At 44.4% G+C, this 12,158-nt stretch overlaps 1 protein-coding gene across 1 annotated transcript in view; it reads left to right on the plus strand.

Annotated features, from left to right (window-relative positions):
* The window catches only part of LOC142075264 (neuronal acetylcholine receptor subunit alpha-7-like), a 56,574-nt gene that overhangs the window by 10,515 nt on the left and 33,901 nt on the right, over nt 1–12,158 (plus strand). Inside the window, exon 2 of the mRNA XM_075136384.1 lies at nt 4,806–4,945. Coding sequence (XP_074992485.1) covers nt 4,806–4,945 — 140 coding nt within the window. The remainder of the gene's footprint in view (nt 1–4,805; nt 4,946–12,158) is intronic.

Genomic DNA, 12,158 nt, shown 5'->3' on the forward strand with positions numbered 1-12,158 from the left:
TCAAAGATTATGAAAATAAAACCAGCGAACACTGTGAACCAGAGATGGCTGAAAACCTCTTGGAAATCCATGTCCTTCCACCCACCTTCTTGTTAATATTTCCTTATTTATTCCTTACTGTGCACAGCAAGCCATTATGTGGCCCACGCCAGGGATGCTCAGTCAAGGAGCTGACCACTAGGCGTGCTCTGAGAAGGTCTCTGCAATTTCAGTCCTAGTCTCTTGGCATTTAATAAAGAGGATGAAATCTCACATGCAGACCATGCGTGTGGAAGAAAGACAGAGCTCAGACTGTAAGCTAACAGCAAGATGACTTGCTTTATTCCCTGCTGAAATAATTCAAGGCAAGCATGTTGTAGGGGAACAAAGGAGGTGAAGGACAGCTTTTCAGATACATTTCAGAAATAAGCCCGTAGAGGAATTGCCATCTTCTGTTTTCTTGCTACAGGTTCTTCCTTCACATCATAGGACTCCCTGATCCAGCACAGAGGATACCACACAGTACCACCTTTCCTGGGGATTTCCCTGGTCTCACGATAATGCATTTGGAGGGACACACATTTTCTTGTATCTCCTGTTAGAGGAGGTGGTAGCATTCTGCAATAGAGAAATAGCTCCTAGGAAGGTTACCTAGCTGTGCAATTCTCAGCAATTCCATCCTAGAAAGACAGATGAAATTCAGCTGCAGCACATATTCCCAAGGATTGGTAGCAGTTTATAGGTCGTGTTGATCAATCAGTGGGCTTCTTGCAGACTTCTTTGCACATGAAGAAGCATAGGAGGAGACTCAGAGAGGTATTTAAGAGTTGAATGTAATCCATGAATACAACCAGGGGATTGGTTGCCTTGTGCCTCTGAATTACCTGTAAACTCCAGGAGCAGTTTAGGGGACCATTTCAGATTATTCAGAGAGTAAAGCTAGGGACAACCTAGACCTTGGTCTAGTAACACCATGACTTCTTCGTACTGAGGAGCCCAGAACTGGACCCAGCACTCCAGGTGTGTCTCACCAGTGCTGAGTAGAGAGGAAGGATCACCTCTCTTGACCTGCTGGTGAGGCTTTGCCTGATGCAGCTCAGGATGCTGGTGGCCTTTGCTGCAAATGTGTATTGCTGGTTTATGCTCAACTTGCTATCCATAAGGACCCCCAGGCCTTTTCTGCCAACCTGCTTGCCAGCCAGTGGGTCCCCAGCCTATCCTGGTGCCTGGGGTTACTTCTTCTCAGGTGCAGGACTTTGTACTTACTTTCATTGAACTTCATGAGGTTCCCGTCAGCCATTTCTCCAGTTTTTCGAGGTCTCTCTGAATGGCAGCAAAGCCATGTGCTGTATCAGCCACTCCTCCCGATTTTGTACCATCTGAAAACATGCTGAGGGTGTGCTCTATCCCATCATTCATAACAATATGTTAAACAGCATTGGCCCCAGTATCCACCCCTGAAGTACTCCACCGCTGGCTGGCCTTCAGCTGGACTTTATGCTGCTGACCACAACCCTCTGAGCCTGACAGTTTAGCGACTTCTCAGTCCACCTCACTGTTCACTTATCTAGTCTGTAAGGCATCGGCAAATGTCTATGAGGATGTTCTCAGAAATGGTGTCAAAACTCTTGCTAAACTTGAGGTAAACATCATACACTGCTCTTCCCTCGAATTTTAATGAGATTGTATGTTTTCCTCATGCTTCAGAGATAATTCAGAAATAAGGGGGACACTGTCTGAGGCAGTGGGATGTAAGAGGCTTGCTGTTGCTCAAAGATCCTTTGTCTAGAAAGCATCATGCCCTTTGCCAGTTACTTGTACTTTCCTGTGACATACTTAGGCAAGTAAGTCTGGCATTGCTTTTGGGAGACTGACCTGGCAACCTTCAATATTGCCATCCAGCTTCCAGCCTAGTTTAAAAGATGAAACAGTGCCACTGCTTTTGGTTAGATTTCTGTGACTAAGAGGTAGACAGTGGTAAAGCTTATTCTACCACTACTCCTGAGAGATCCAGAATTCCCCATCACCAGCAAACACTCCATTTAACACACAGAGATGTAGTGTCACAATGCATTAGCACAAGCATTAGAGGGGGAAAAAGCAGAAATGTCTCTGGAGTATAATACATTAAGTATTTAAAGATTACAATTTAAAGAAAAAGTCTATGAAAAATACAAATCTGACTTGTCACCCACCTCAGTTCCCTCTCCAAAGCAGCTGTAGCAGAGAGACGGCAGTGTGATAAGACTAACCAGGTCTTTGTGGTACCGACTGCTGCCACGGCTATTTGCCAGGACACCCCAAAGGCTCCACTGCTTCTGAATCTATGTAATTTTGTAAGCAAAACCATGCAGCACACAAACATGTGGTCAGCAATGCCAACTCAGCAGGCTAAGAATAGATCAGCTAAGCCTATGTTAACAATTTCGGATTCAAGAGGTTGCAAAGTAATAGGATCACATTACAAAGGGGAGACTTAAAGGAAGGATGGAAAACAAGATGCAAAATTGCAGTACTGAGCTACTTCAGCTCACGAAGTTTAACAGGGAGAGGGGCCTGGCTTCAGCGTGGTTAGAGCACACAGTACAAAGACATCTTCCTGAAGCGCACAGCAAAGGGTTATGCTGAGATCTCTCCAAGTCAGACCTCCCTTGGAGGGGCTGCATTAATGCACCATGACAGCAATGGTACCAGGGCACTCTAGCAGCTCAGCTGACTTCCAGAGACTGGTGAAGGGCACTTTTCCTTTGTAAAAGCTGAGGCAGCCAGTTTAAAAGGAAGGTTAAAGGCAAATATTACATAAGTTCTTAAGATGAGAGCAATAGGACAGACAGTCATTTCTTCCCTAAAGCACAGGAACATGGGGGTGGGGTGGGCAGGTAAGTGAAAGGACAGCAAATTTGCTCAAAACACAGAACCTCTTTCCATAGAACAATATGTAGTGATTTTCATTGGTTTCCTTTCCACAGAAGGATCTTACAAGGGAGTCGGGGTCTTCTGAGGCACTGGAAAGCAAGTATTAAGGCCACAACAGAGAACCTAAATCACTGCTTTGCAGGGAAGCTTACTTAAGCTGGTGAAGAAGAGTTACTGTGGCCAGAGCTTGTCTTTGCCGATGATGAAAACATAGCATGCTGTACTGATGTGTCAGCAAGGGCTATTAGAGCAGTGCTTACAGCATCTGCTCCTCTGGATCCCCATGATCATGTAATGTATTAAGCAAGAGCAGAGAAGGCCCATGAAGATGATGTGGTCTTGTAACTTACCAAAATAAACAAAAATACTCTTCCTCCTTATTCACCAGGCACTGCTATACTGGAAAGCGACAAAGCTCCCTTTAGTATTAGGAAAACTGAAGAGAACAAGAATTAAACAGACTTATAAACTTTTTATAAACTAAATTTATTACTAGCTTTAAAAGGCATGGCTGCTGTGTTGGAAAGCAGCTTGTTCCAGGCTTGCAAGGTTTGCTGAGCACAATAAAAGGCTGGGGAAGGCAGAACTGGTTGTTGTGGTTTGTTTGCATTGTCAAAAAGATATTTATCATAACCACTGTGAGAGGAGTCCCAGTCTCAATGTGCAAAGCTCTGCTCAAGAGTTAAAAAAAGTCACACACAGAGACTGGTAGCTGTAGTGGATAAAAAATGTTTCAGTCCAAAGTAATAATAATTTGGAGTGCAGATTCCCTGCCAGGGATTGGATTTGTACAGTTCAGGGAATACATACTCATGCTGACAGGACTTGTTTGGCCTCAGAGAACCGGCAGTCCAAGACCCTTACTCTGTTAGATGCAGCTCTTAGGTAGACCTCAGGCTGGCACTGGCCAGAGCACCAACACCTAGACCCTTTTGGGGGACCCAAACTCTTGGGCAGTCTGTCCCAGCAAAGTGCTCACCTTGCTGCGGGAAGAGACCCAAGCCATCACTGCTACCGTGCCCCATCCATCGTTGTTGTGGCAGGGAAACCTGATCATGCAGGCTAGATGGATGCATTCTACACCCACCCCAAAGCTGGGGAACAGGGGCATCTTGCAATTTAAGCATAGACTGAAATTCTACTAGTCTTTAACATGCTTATGTGTTTGCATGACAGTTTCTGTGTTGAGGCTGTTCCCAGTGGAAGCTGGGTTAAGTGTGTAACACCAGAAATTCAATATCATTATACATACCTGCCAAACACTCTAGCCTTCATATCACCACCTCATTAGGTGTTAATAAAGTGTGCTGCCATTAGAAGGAAAAAAGGCAAGGGAAGTAACCCAAAGCCTGGAAAGACTGCCACACAAAACTGAATAGGGTATGAAGAAGGCTTGTTACTGTTTCCTGAGCACAGAAAAGAACCTGATACATCAGCTCCAAGAAATAAGAATACCTGTTACTCATGCAGGGTAAACACACAATATGTCCAAGTAATACCAGAGCTGGCTTACAGCAGCCAGTCTCTAGGAAATAAGAACAAGCAAATAAAAGTGCTCTGACTGCATTCCAGGAAGCTGTCTCGTGATTTTGGAGCCACATCTCCACTGACCATCAGCAGGAGTGGCACCAAGGGAAGGGGACATTTACTCAGAGCCCCAAAGGCTGTTCAGTAGTTTCAGAGTGTTAGTAATGAGTTAGAGTGTTAGTAGATAATTTTTTTTAAGAGCCCATCAGTCACCTATACGGAAAAGCTGTGTCTGTCACACCCACGTGCAGAATTTTGGGAATTTTTTGGGGAACTGCTTTCAAATTACAAACCTATTAAAAGAGGTTTTTCAACAAAACAGACAAACAATGGGGACAGTGTGACCAGCCCGAATGATAGATGCCTTCTTTCTTTTCCTCTAGTCTCTCAGCAGGGTGAAAGCCAGAGACGCTTGTACAGAGAACTGCTGAGAAACTACAATCGTCTTGAACGACCGGTAGTGAATGACTCCCAACCCCTTGTAGTAGAGCTCCAGCTTTCTTTGCTGCAGATAATTGACGTGGTAAGTTACTTGCTGTTCTGTTCTCTATGGCACCCAATCAGCATAACAAATCTGATCACTAGTGTAGGGACCATATTTTTCCTCTTAATCAGGCTATCAGAGATGAAAACAGACTGAAAACAGAGATGATGCATCCTCCCTAAATGTTGGAGTACTTGCTCTGACACTTCGGAGGAGTGAGTATCCTCCTAAAAGCACTGCCATCTCTGATACAACATGAGCTGCAAGGAGATGTAGTTTTTCTTCCATTTGTTTTAAACAGAATAAAGAATTCAATAAATTAGAAGCCATGTGTTACAACAAATTATTAATGATATGTTCTTCTCAGAGCCATGTAGGATGCAATAACCAAAGACCATGTGCAGCCTTCAAAGCTAGCATCACTGCACATACACTTTATCATTAGACATTACAATGGCATTGGCCTCTTCTCCCATCATGTCTTTACCATGCACTGCAGTTGAAGGAGCCTGCCCTGAGATAAGGTTAGAAATACATAAAAGCAAAACCTGGAGGCACAGCCCTCTAATTGTCTTGACTGCAACACGCTTTTTCAGAATTGGAGATTTGACCCATGGAAAATTTTAACATAATAATCCAAATCCCTTTTTTCATCATGAAGAGGATTCTGTATGATAAACCATGATATATAGAGATAATTTCTTTCATCTACATGGAAAAAACAATCCAGAAGAACAATTTTGACCACCTTCACCCTATCAACACAGCAAACAGCTGAATACGTTAGTGCTTCTTTGCTCATCCTACCCTTTCCATAATCAGTATTACAGGGTGGTTTCCAATACACCATCACTGTCATGGAGGGAACAAGGAATAGATAGAGAGATATTGCAAACCTTTGTGCAGTTGCAAACCAATTTGACTGAGGCCTCAAATATTTAAACTTTTTAAAGCTCACAGTCTTTCTGAAAATATGTAGTGCACCAGGTGCTCTCCCTGGAGGGGTAAGCAGGACTCTGAAAGTCTAGCCCTCCAGCATCGTGCCGTACAAGTGGCAGGTCCAACCAGTTGTGGTGCTCCTGGAGGCAGGCAGCAGCCACTCAGGCAGGGTAAGCATCTTTCTGTTTTGAAATGTTAGCAACTGCACTGAGCTGGAAGAGAGAGGAGATCAGTACTCTCAACTAAAGTCACTCATTCACGGTAGGAGCTCACTGTCCTCTTCATGAACGAAAGAGCAGAGAAATCCTCCAGCTAATTTCAAGTAAATTTCAGCAAGCAATTGCAGGTTTAGCAGAGGTGTCTTAGCTCCAAAGATCTTGCTCCAGCCCTTCTTCTTCTGATGGTATTTTCTTGCAGTAATTTGAAGGTTGGGGGTGGTAAAGGGGACTTTTTAGCCTTAGGGCTGTGACTGTACATTTTCAAAGTCAGTCAGGAGCAGTTACATAAAACCTTTTTTCAGTTGGGTTTCACATTCACGTGTGAAACCCATCCTTTCAGGAAATCAGCATTCCTTTAAGCACTTTATCTACATTATGTCAATGTCCATTACAACAAATTTAATTCCATTTTTAATTCCATTCTTCCCTTTTGATTGTCCACAATAGGAAAGAGGTAATCCAAATGGTCATACATCCCAGAAACAAAGCTTTCCTTCCCTCCATTTCTGCAAAACTACAGATGCTAGAAGTTAGTCAGCTCAGAGCATTAATGACTTGTCCCAGGCTCATGGTCTTGCAAACTGCACTCAATGGTGTCTTTGAAAAACATCCAGAGTCACCTGAAGTGTTTATCTTGCATGATGTAAACAGGTGCCTGTCTCCTCTGCGGAGGGACAGAAAATCCTTTGGCAGTCAAGTGCCTGTAGGAGAAGGGTCACTGTGGCATCAACAAGTGCCTAAACCAACCAGCCTGAAAATCCACAAAACACTGCTCCCATGGGTCCCTAAATGAGGAAGCAATGCAGGAATATGCAGCAGTAAACAGGTTGTGAGCATGGATACAGCCCCTCAGTCTCCATGGCTGGCTGGACAGACTGCAGCATCTGGATGCTTCAGCTGCTGAAGAAAATGTCTGTTTAAAAAGAGGATTGTGATAGCCACAGTGATGTAAAGAGTAGCAGTCAAGCTACAAAGGAGAGGTAATCTCTATTAGCTGGCACACCATGAGGCAAACCAAGCGGGCGTCTCTCTGTTCACTCAGATGGGAGGCCGGGGGTGAGTAGACTGCCTCCTCAGCTGCCCTGCCTGGCTCAAGACGAAGCAACTAGTGCACAGTTGCTTCTCGCTTGGGGAAGGGGATAGACAGCATCACAGTCTTGGCAATGGTGTGTGCACTAACAAAGCCCAAAGCTGCTCTTTCCGAGGACTTGTGTGTCCAGCCTGTTCCATTACCATAATAGAGCAGGGTGCTAGGCAAGGTCCCAGCGTGAGGGGAGCACCATGAGCACCATGCTCCCAGGGGAGGAAACAAGAAGTCATGTTCAGGGCAGTATGGTGTGCCAAGGCATACAACAGTACTGCTGGACTCACTGGGATGCTTTGCAAGTAGCCACTGTAATGGATGTGAGACAGTGGACCCTGGACTGGTTTCCCCACAGGAGGAAACAACGTAAACAAGATGAAAACAAGTCTCCTGTTTTATTGTTGCATGGAAGGAAGACAGTGCTGGACTGATACTCACAGAAACTCACTCCTTACCCTTGCCAAGACCTGGCATCATATCTAACGCACTTCTACCTGGATCAGGTTCCATGACGTGCCTCCATAAGTCTGTTTCCTACACATACTGTATTATAACGTAATGAAATCTGAATTCACCTTCTGCGGCCAGCCTGCTGAGAACAGCACTGGTGGCAATCTAGATTCACTTTGCTGCATAGAGAGGAAAGACAGCTCTGAGGTCCCTGTGGTTTGCCAAATAGTAGTGACAAGTGACTTTACTTAAAATCTCACCTCCTCTTCTCACACCTCTTCAAAGAAAATTTCAAAAAATGACTACCTTGGATTAGGTATTCTGCTTCTACCAGCATATATTTGCCTGCACAGGATCTGTGTGGTTTTTAGCGCTCAAAGCCAGCCATCATACTCAAAGCCATGAAGAACAGGTTCTTTGCTTGTCACAGCTGTGGTAGACAAATGCAGGTGAAGGACTTCTTGTCATTAGGATTAGGACTTTTTCCAGAATTATATTAATTCACAACTACAGCCAAGACAGGCCTCTTACATCCAGGAAACAAATGAGCAGAAAGAGGGACACAGTTACACCCCCCAGTTAGCGGCAGGGCTCGGTTCAGTTTGTCTTGTCCTCTATGTGTAAGGACAACTTCATGCTGAGCCGTCTCATGTGTATGCAGTTTCTGCGGGTCACTTTTACTTGGAGCCTGCCCTCCACCCTTCCCTGGCAGAAGCCAGGCACTCCCTGTACATCAGCAGGGCATTTGGCTGCTGACCTCTCCCACAGAGCACTGTCAGGCCCTGCCAAGCCCTGCCAGCCCAAGCAAGTGTAGACCACATCCGAGAGTACCTGGAACAAGAATTCTCTTCTTATTTTGCCTAAGATCCCACCCAGTTGCTCAGGCTGGAGCAATTAAGATGTATTTTAAAAAAATACAGTCTCTATTTTCCAGCTTTCTTTCTGCTGGTGATACTATTCATCATTATTTTTGGGTCAGTGCATCAGTACTGCTGCAACAATAGGCTCAATGCACTAGGTGGTCCACAGGAAAAGCTTGTTTTATTAGCTTTCTAGGCCGCGTGTTTCCTCAAACTGCAAGTTTAAATGTACAAAGAGGAAAAGAAACCAAGTAGTCAACAAGCAGAAGAGTATGAAGAAGAAAACCAGGCCAGACCAGAAGTATCACACGTTTTTAAAAAACGCTCTAAATAAAGAGCCTAATTTTAAGTAGAGTGCTACAAGGTGGCTGCACAATGCTGCAGAGATAATAAATGCCTCAAAATCCCCTTCTAAAAGCAAACACACCTCTGGGTTTCCGGTAACTACTGCGTTGTTGCCTTTCCGAAGCTGTACACTGCTAAGCACATTCATTAGCCTTGTGCAAGAAGGAGGGCCTAGCCGCCGTGCTGCCCCTGACAACGTTGTCTTCTGCAGAGCCACCCCCTGGCTGTTCAGCTCCCTGCATATGGCAAAGTCCCGTAGCACATTTCTCTTCCATGTTCACCCTTCCAGCTGCCACTGACCCAGAAAACCACCCCAGCAGCTGACAGGTTGCCCAAGTACATAATGCCACATGGTTGTTCAGGTGCTCTTGTAGAAATTTGCTCGTGTTTCAGAGGGCATAATGACTAGAAAAAGGGACTGTGAGTGCCCAGTGGGAAGCCACAAAAATACTGACACCCCCCCCCCAACCACCCGTGAGTAATTTTGCACTTCCAGAAGCCAAAAAATACATCATTTTACTATATTTTGGGCTGCAAACCCAAAACAAATGCTACATCCGGAATATGTAGTATGTACTATTTTGATTTGATTGAACAGTGTGTGGAATGGTTGTACATCCTAGGGACTGCAGGATCATCCCAAACCTGATCACATGCTTGCAAACAATCCCTCTTAAGCTGCAGGTTTTGTTGCTGCAGTGTGTCAAAGCTCTTGACAGGTTTGGAAACAGCAAGACAAGGTTACAGAAGAGTTTAGTGGGGCAACAAAGAACAAAGATTCAGATTTTCTCCTGAAAAATGGGTCTGTGCCTTGCTGTGCAGGCAAACCAAGGGAAAAGATCTGCACATACTTTCCCAGAGCCCTCAGATGCAGTCATTGCCACTATAAGCAGCATACTAGCTGAGCAGCACAGCAGCACAGTTTTTATCTTCTCTACCAGGAACTTATCAAACTGTTGGGGTCAAGCTTTAGCTTGCACTGGTTTTCCCCTAAATCAGAAACCCCAGCCCTGAAGGGGTTGGGGTTGTTTTGATTTTGAGTTGGTTTGGCATTTTTTTTGAGGAAGTGTTTGGTGAGAGAACAACTTTTAAATGCAAGCATCTCTTCACATCAGAGATGCCCTCATCAGCCTCCTCAGATCGCAGGTGATGTGCTCCTCAATTAGCAGGACACTTGAGCCCAATCCCCCAAGATCTGGTGTGCAATAAGCTCTTTGCTGGATAGTTCTCCATTGGAATGAGAATTGCCAAAGCTAGAGGCTGCCTGTCAGTAGACTGTGTGCCATAAGGTGAGGGTGAAAAGGCAGGAAGAAGGTGACACCCAACCCTGTTGGTATCTTCTGTCTGACACAGTCCTCGTAGTGTCAGTTTCTTCACATCATCTCTGTCAGATCTGAATGCCTTTAGCAGTTGATTTCCTTGCTTTTAAGTGCTTTTGTTTCATAAGCTGCAAGTTAGAGAAGGGCCTTGCCAAACTCCGCCAACTTGTGAAAACAACTCTGCTTTCTCCTCTGAAAATGTGCTTATTCATTCCGGCAAGTGTTAATGTAGCACAGGCACTGTTTCTCCCTTTGCGAGGTTGGCTGGAGGCAAGAGGTGCCGCAGGGCTGCGAGGTGGCAAGTGCTGGCAGCGGTCCTGCCAGCGCGGCAGGGGAGGGTGGCAGGCAGCCGCGCTGGCCCCTTGTGCTGCCCAGGGGCAAGCCAGGCCAACAACCTCCCAGCCATCCTGTCCTCTAGGACAGAGACTTTCTAGGGCTGGTTCTGCAGGTGAATTGAACGGCCAGAAAGTTCAAGGGTTATATTTCTAGCTCTAACTCTCCTCTCCCTTCCTAAACTGACTTTACAGCAGCTAGGTCATCCCTTCCCACCCTTCATCCCAGCACCATTACATGTCCAAATCTCTGCACTGTGTTATGTAGCAAACCCAGATGAACAGACAAGTGATTCAAGAGAACAAATATAAATATGCCAGTACACAAAAGCACCCGTTCACATATTATTCCCAATATAGTATCAGTATTCACTAGATTAAACCATAATCCTGATAGTACATCCTGTACAAATCTTTTATGGATAGATAACTTCAACAACTTAAGCTTAACCACTCAAGGCTGAAACACAGAGTATATAAAAGAGAAGAAGTAATAAGGAAAGGATTATGAAGCAGGTATTCTGAATTTTAATTACAAAGCATTGACATGTGCTAGAGAGAGAAACTGACTCTTTCAACCCTTCTAGATTAAAGTATCTTTCTTTTTCCTCTCCTAGTAATGACTTTGCATTTATTTGTGGGCTTCCTGCGTAGCCTTTGTGAGCTATGTTTACTCTGTTTCTCCTTGTATAGACCTGCTCTACCAAATCACGTATCTTTCCAGAAAGCTTTTTCTCCACCAGAAATTTCAGTCTCATCTTGTAGGAGCAAATTCAGTGAGACCAGAGCAGTGAGAGTGATACAAGATGGTATAACTGAGAAGGAAAAGAGACTGGACATCATTATAAAAGCTGAAAATCAGTAATTAGTGATCATGAATAGTAGTCATTAAAATAGTAGGCAGAAAAATTACAGAAAGGTTGCTAGACCAACAGATTCATTAAATCCCAAACTCTCTCTCCTGGTCATAAAGCTCACTTACTGTGACCAATTTTGAACTCTGGGAAGAAAAATTAAATAAATTGGCCTCTTCATTAGCATGGAAGGAATTTGAAAAGTGGGAAAGCCAGGGCTAATTGAGCCATGAATTAGTATTTTGGCTGCCTTCTAGGTGCCAGGCATTATCAAAATGTCAGTCTCACTAAACCAATTAAACATGCGACACGTGAGTTTGCTAGCACAACGAACTTAAGCACCATGGGTATTATGGCTTCACATCTAATACTACTTTGTGCATACACTTGCATGAAGCACTATGATGAAGCCTTAATTACCTGAATTTTACCTGCAGCTTTTTTTCATTGGCTTCTGCCTGGCTCAGGGCAGAGTGGAGGGGCCTCACTCCGTGAGCAGCAATTCAATAGTTTGCTTTCTCTCAGCAGGATTCCCCAAGTGTACTTGGTGGCTGTGATTCTAACAAAAGAATGGCTGATTTCCTTCGGGAGTTTTCAGTGGTGGTCATCCAGCTTGGGCATTTCCCAATAACTAACCAATTTTCTGCCTGCCTGGTGAAAAGGCTGTGCTGTTTGAAGATGCAGGAATTCAGATCCTGAGCCCATGGATATTCCTCAATCTTGGGTAACTAATTTGAGCCATCAAAGATTTTTAAGATACTTCAGTACTTTTACATCAGCTCCCCAAGGTGCACAGGAGCAAAATTTATTTAAAATTATATTTTCCTGATTATCACTCAGGAACTTAATAG

The sequence above is a fragment of the Calonectris borealis genome, chromosome Z (genome assembly GCF_964195595.1).
Source record: "Calonectris borealis chromosome Z, bCalBor7.hap1.2, whole genome shotgun sequence".
Taxonomy (NCBI): Eukaryota; Metazoa; Chordata; class Aves; order Procellariiformes; family Procellariidae; genus Calonectris; species Calonectris borealis.